Source organism: Triticum dicoccoides, chromosome 2A, assembly GCF_002162155.2.
Source record: "Triticum dicoccoides isolate Atlit2015 ecotype Zavitan chromosome 2A, WEW_v2.0, whole genome shotgun sequence".
Classification (NCBI taxonomy): Eukaryota; Viridiplantae; Streptophyta; class Magnoliopsida; order Poales; family Poaceae; genus Triticum; species Triticum dicoccoides.
Genome location: NC_041382.1, coordinates 538,160,127 through 538,167,034, shown reverse-complemented (window position 1 = coordinate 538,167,034; position 6,908 = coordinate 538,160,127). Strand labels below are relative to the sequence as shown.

At 53.0% G+C, this 6,908-nt stretch overlaps 1 protein-coding gene across 1 annotated transcript; it reads left to right on the top strand.

Moving 5' to 3' along the window:
* Window positions 1–5,533: 5,533 nt before the first annotated feature.
* LOC119359538 (ethylene-responsive transcription factor ERF022-like) lies at window positions 5,534–6,454 on the top strand. The gene has a single exon (XM_037625687.1). The coding sequence runs from the start codon at window positions 5,571–5,573 to the stop codon at window positions 6,102–6,104; it is 534 nt and encodes a 177-aa protein (XP_037481584.1). The 5' UTR covers window positions 5,534–5,570; the 3' UTR covers window positions 6,105–6,454.
* Window positions 6,455–6,908: the final 454 nt, after the last annotated feature.

Here is a 6,908-nt window from a genome sequence, read left to right as displayed (position 1 = left end):
GGCACTCTTTCGAGTCCTCGTGGCCTTCTTCTTGGCCTTCTTCTCCGGCACCACATAAGGTGCCGGAACCAGCAGCTTCGCCAAGCGAGCGTTCGTTGGGCCTTCGGGCAAAGGAGCCGGATAGTTGATCTGTCCGGACGTCTCCTGCCAATCCTGTCAAAGGTAAGGGAACTTAGATCCCGCATGGAGTCAAACTATGAAAAACTAATACCCTGTAAAAGGTGAAAACAGCTTACCGCACGAGCGTGACTCTGCGTGCTGAATCCGCGATCCTCGGTAGCGGATGCGGGGGCCTCAGCGCCCTTGAAAAGCACCTTCCAGGCATCTTCGTACGTCGTGTCGAAGAGCCTGCTCAGAGTTCGGTGTCGCGCCGGGTCGAACTCCCACAGGTTGAAAGCCCGTTGTTGACACGGGAGGATCCGACGGATGAGCATAACCTGGACTACGTTGACAAGTTTGAGATTCCTGTCCACCAGGGTTTGGACGCATGTTTGGAGTCCGGTCAGCTCTCCTTTTTTACCCCACGACAGGCCCGTCTCTTTTCAGGAGGCGAGCCACATAGGGGGTCCGAATTGGAACTCGGGGGCTGCGACCCATTCAGGGTCGCGCGGCTCGGTGATGTAAAACCACCCCGACTGCCACCCCTTTAGGGACTCCAGGAAGGAGCCCTCGAACCATAGGACGTTGGGCATCTTGCCCACCATGGTGCCTCCGCACTCCGCTTGGGTGCCACGCACCACCTTCGGCTTGACATTGAAAGTCTTGAGCCATAGGCCGAAATGGGGCCGGATGCAGAAGAAAGCCTCGCACACAAGATAAACGCCGAGTTGTTGAGGACAAAATTCGGGGCCAGATCGTGGAAATCCAGGCCATAGTAGAATATGAGCCCCCGGACAAATGGGTGGAGAGGGAAGCCCAGTCCACGGAGGAAATGGGGGAGGAACACCATCCGCTCATGGGGCCTAGGGGTGGGGATGAGCTGCCCCTCTTCGGGAAGCCGGTGTGCAATGTCGTTAGACAAGTATCCGGCCTTCCTCAGTCTTTTGATGTGTCCCTCCGTGACGGAGGAGACCATCCACTTGCCTCCCGCTCCGGACATGGCTGGAGAAGGTTGAGGTGGGGTGTGCGGACTTGGGCGCTGGAGCTCGAGTGCGCGGAAATGGATAGGCAAAGGAGAAAGAAGGCGTGGATGAAAAGGTGGATCGTGTCCCCTTATATGGGCAGACGCGACTATGCGCCCCCACCAGCCTGGTAAAACTCACTTATCTCCCAAGCGCCGCAGTCAATGGCGCGGTTGGGTTACCCACACCCGTATTGATGAGAATCCCGGAATAAGGGGACACGATCTCTGCTTTAACAAGACGTGCCAAGGAAACCGCCTCGCTAAACGCGCTGAGGTGGGACAGTAAAATGATTCGAATAAAGACTTGGCCGTGGTGTGATGTCACGCTATGGAATACGTGAGCAGATTAGATTTGTGTAAATGTTATTATCTCTATGGCAATATGTGGAAACTTATTTTGCAGAGCCGGACACTACCTTTGTGTTCAAAATCTTCTATGAAGTACTTGGAGGAGGAACCCGCCTTGCAATGCCGAAGACAATCTGCGCGCCGGACGACTCGTCATTGAAGCCTGGTTCAGGGGCTACTGAGGGAGTCCTGGATTAGGGGGTGTCCGGATGGCCAGACTATACCTTCGGCCGGACTCCTGGACTATGAAGATACAAGATTGAAGACTTTGTCCCGTGTCCGGAAGGGACTTTCCTTGGCGTGGAAGGCAAGCTTGGTGATACGGATATGTAGATCTCCTACCATTGTAACCTACTCTGTGTAACCCTAGCCCTCTCCGGTGTCTATATAAATCAGAGAGTTTTAGTCCGTAGGACGAACAACAATCATACCATAGGCTAGCTTCTAGGGTTTAGCCTCTCTGATCTCGTGCTAGATCTACTCTTGTACTACCCATATAATCAATATTAATCAAGCAGGGCGTAGGGTTTTACCTCCATCAAGAGGGCCCGAACCTGGGTAAAACTTCGTGTCCCCTGCCTCATGTTACCATCCAACCTAGACGCACAGTTCGGGACCCCCTACCCGAGATCCGCCGGTTTTGACACCGACAATGACCCATCATATAGGACCCACATGGGGCCCATCACCACCAATGGGTAGGTCCCTGAACCATACCAGCATTCGGATGCATATATCAGGGAATCCACTCGGACCCTCGACGACACTCGGACGACCACCCGTCACTCGGCTGGACAACCACCACTCGGACTTTGGAGTTGAAGGGACAGCGTGGGAGCTGCAACGGTAGAGGAATCCTAAGTCGCCCTTAAGACGGAGTCAAGACTACCGTTACATGTAACTGCTGTAGTAGAGGCTCTTTACACACTTGTAACTGATACAACCAATGTCATTAAGTGCCCTGGCGACGTGGAGGACATGCGGCTGCGGCGCACTCTATATAAGTTGCACTCCACCTCCTGAGCTAGAGTCGAGCAATATTTGTAACTATACCCATCAAAACAAAACCAAGCCCGAGCCGTAGGGCTGTTACCTCCGGCGAGAGGGGCCCGAACTCGTTAAGCACCGAGTGTTACACCTGAGCCGTAGCGAGGCTTTGCCCCTTATTCGTACCCCTAGTACTCATTGTCAGGATCGTAACCCCGACAAAGACCGTTTGGGGGAAGGGGGAGCGGTTGTGCAAAAAAAGTCGCCACATGGCAGCGGTTAACCTACCACCCCTACAAGTCAAGGCTGATGCAACGCGCATATGACTACGAGTGACACAACTAGCAAACTTGGAGGGCCCAAATGCGCATTTTCGTAGTATTAAGACTAACTTGACACCCCTCAAATTGTTTTAGGGCTAATGGTGCATTTTACTCTTTTGAAAAACCTTATGCCTGTAGGAATTTTGTAGGAATTATGTAGGATCCTGTCCTTCATATTTCATAGGCAAAAAAACAATTAGCTTGGACCTAACAGAAAAATTCCTATAATTAGCTCAGACCTAATGCTACCAGTAGTGGAGTATTGTAGTTCGAAGGTCCTACCCACGCAATGATTGATTAGTTACCTAACTCATTAGTCATGCGAACGCACGTAATGCCAATCTATTCAACGACAGGCACGCATGGGGATCTGCCTCACGTATTTATACCGCTCTGATCGCCAACACTGTTGAGCAGATCATGCCTAGATGCATGGTTCAACTTGGATGCTCCATTAGTCCATTTGATTCGACGGTGTATCCACTTCCTCATTATGTGCTTAGTTCGTGTAACAAGATTATATTTTGCGTAATTTGCAGGACAGGGCCGCACTGGCAATGCACTTCCTCCTGAGTAATAATAATAATGCTCAAAAAATATTCTGGCTATCGTGATGGTTTTAGCGAGTATACCAAAGAGACAGTCATACGGATGCCGCATTGCACCGTAGCATGATCACGGAGGTACGGGCGTACGGCTGGGGGATCTTTCGTACGGCCAGAAGTTGACACGTGTCGTAGTCCGGTCAAGGGTCCCACACGGATGCATACCCCTTTCCCAATTTAGACTGGATCCACCCCTCCCGTAATGAATTCCTAATCATCCGTGCTACAGCCAAGCTACTCCAACCGTACGTGTGCCTGAGAAATGATGTTCTGCGATCGGATCTCGACGCGTCTCCCTCAGCCTGTCAGAAGAAGTCAGAACGATAGTCCAGCTCCAGGCTGTTCCTTCAAAGACCCATACCACATCGGACCTACACCAGGCTACATGCCAATCAATCGACCTAAGCTAGTCACTAGTCGTCAGATCATCTACAACTGGACGCCTCATACATTCGCCCGGTCTTAAAATTTTGATCTAGACGGACGTCTCAAATGCCCGGACCGACCGACACCCCTCATATCCAGCCCAAATATGAGACGGATAAGGAGGCGTTCGGGCACGCCCCCTATATCGGACCTGGCCCATGCTGACCTATCCGACCCCATATATATTTCTTCACATCTGCTCGCGGGACCAAACCCTAGCCACTTCGCTCCACTCCCCTCCACTCACCTCCGCCACCCAAACTCGTCTCCGGCTTCGTCCGGCTGTCTCCATCATGGCAGGCAGCGGATCTGAGTCCTTCATCTCCAGATCCGTCGACCCCGAGCTCATCCCACACGGCACCGAGAAGGAGATGGTCATCCGGCTTGCGCTCCGCCGCGCCCGGGACGAGGCCCGTGCACGGCTGCGCTCGAACTGCTTCCGCCGGGAATCAATTACGTCTGCCCAAATGGCACATGGATTCGGCGCTAGATGGCTGCCTCATCGGAGGCGGTACGATCCGTCTGGCGTCTGAACACGGTGGTGGACGCGTAACTCCTCTGTTGGCGCACTGAGGCAATGGACTCATCGTGGGCGTCGTCCAATGCAAACATGGCACGGCGTGCCCACCGTGCGTGGCAGCGGGCATGGGACGCGGCGGCGGGGCTCGCCGCGGTGGATGTCGGCTAGGAGGAGTCCCATTCTCTGCCTCCCTGTATGGTGCAGCAGTGCGGGCGCCGCAACCACATGGTGGTGGATGTCGTCGGCTCATTCAAGAACAGATTCATCATCGATCTGACGTTCACAAACAGGTTCCGGGCTCTGACGAGGAAGAGTAGTGCATGGGAGACGGCGGCGCCTGGAGTACCTTGAGCTGGCTCGTGTCCAATGCCCTACTCTAGCTTGCCGGCGACCGAACCAACACTCCGAACAGGACGAGCTGGGAGTAGAACTGAACAAAACTCCGCTCAAAGATCGCTACGTTCCATGTAATAATATGTGTATGAGGTTTCTAATTCAAGGTATCCGGATATGGAATGCATTTTTTAAGATGTGGCCGGTGACTATCCGTGGATGCACTTCCACAGATGTTTGAAGAGTCAAATTTGTTAAGTCCAGCTGTAGACGCTCTCACGCGGTTCTTTTTCAGGGTAGCATCACGCAGTTAACCTGGCGACGTCGGCTTGTAACCAAACTCGAAAGGATCGACGACTAATTGCACGGATCGCTTTGAGGCTTGAATTCCTTCTTTAAACGACAACGATATTTCTTCCTTGCAACAACCGATTTGGTGCGCGCGCGTGTGACGATGCGTCGATGCCTATGGTCTGTTTCGCAAGTAGTTGCCTGTTTTCAGTGCACGTTTGCTCCATTACTGCTAGTGACAAGGCTAGCGAGCCTGCTGCTAGCACCGCTAATTACTTTTGAGTGTCCTTTGCTGTCCTTCGCACCAGTGTATGCATGCATGTACACTCGGTACACCAAGATGTGGAGTGGTCAGACTGCAAGTGCACACGATCCATCGTCCGTCCCACAGTGATCTGCCAGGAAGGCATTATTATTGCGCGCCAATCATGAAAGCAAATGATGAGCTTAACATAGTAGCCAGCGTACGTATGAAGTGACACCGGTCCTGTGGCAACAGTGCCCCCGTCACTCCCCATCTCCTATATAAGCCCACAAAGATCGCATCCATTTCTGCATTGCATCCCACACTCTTCGATCATCTCCGTCGCAACACGTTGGGCAAGAAGCGATCGATGGAAGAGTCGGGCAAGGAGCAGTCGCCAAACTCAAGCTCCTCCCAGTCTCAGTACAGGGGCGTGAGGAAGAGGAAATGGGGCAAGTGGGTGTCGGAGATCCGGCAGCCCGGCACCAAGACCCGCATTTGGCTCGGCAGCTTCGAGTCGGCCGAGATGGCCGCGGTGGCGCACGACGTGGCGGCGCTGCGGCTGCGCGGCCGGGACGCGCAGCTCAACTTCCCGGGGTCGGTGGACCGGCTGCCCCGGCCGGCGAGCTCGCACCCGGACGACGTCCGCGCCGCGGCGGCGGAGGCGGCCGAGCTCGTGCGGGGCGAGCCAGCACTGGTGGCGCGGGGGGCAGCCGAGTGCCCCGGGTGGGAGCTGGTGGACGGGAGGGGGAGCGACGAGGAGTTCGAGGTGGACTCGCCCAGGCTATGGGCCGAGATGGCGGAGGCCATGCTGCTGGAGCCGCCAGCATGGGCCACGGGCGCCAGCGAGATGGACCAGGCCGCGCACTGCTGGTCGCACGGGTCCCTCTGGGACGCCTACTAAGCTCGGCCCGTGGGCCGATGTGTATGGCCGTTAATTAGGGGTACGTACTACGTGCCATTGACCTCATACCTCGCAACTCCTTTCTCTGGAGAGGGGTAGATGGAGTCGACGCCCAAGGTGAGGCGTTCGAGCCTCACGGGGCTACTCAGAATTATCCTCAGTGTGTGCGCGAGTGTATTATGTGTGCGTTTTCTTTTCGTTGCGTTTGGCTTGAGATCCTTTGCGGCATCATATCGGCCTGTATCGCGTTTGTTAGTCAGCTCATTACCCGCAGATAATCCGGGATTCTAAGTTGCTCAGGGTAGTCATCCTTTGGGCTTATTTATGGAAAAGTCATCTTGTTAGCTCGAGCTCACATTCCCCTGCCATGAACAGTAAATTGAAAACAACTGTAAAAAAATCAAAAAAATATGAATTTTTTTGTGCCAAACATTGATGAAAGTTTTGAGTGTTTGCAAACTTTCATTCTGAAATGACATTTGTGGAAGTTGTACCAAAAAAAAATCAATGCTACAAAATGCTTTTGAAGATAACATTTTTGGACCGTTCATTTTTTCCACGACTTCCACGAATGTTATTCCATGATGAAACTTTGCAAGTACTCAAAACATTCATCAATGTTTGCCACACACAAAAAAATCAGATTAAAAAAATAGTTTCAGATTTTACAATGCACACGAGCTCATTTGAGCTTGAGCTAAGATACTCTGCATCCCTTATTTTTGGCTATATGATTGAATAGCGGAATAAGAATCGGATCTTCAATTCGGTGCCCGGGCTCATATGCACCCGGTGAATAGTAAA

Bases quoted from the DNA above. Each gene is read 5' to 3' on its own strand.
- LOC119359538 (XM_037625687.1), top strand. From the start codon at position 5,571: ATGGAAGAGTCGGGCAAGGAGCAGTCGCCAAACTCAAGCTCCTCCCAG.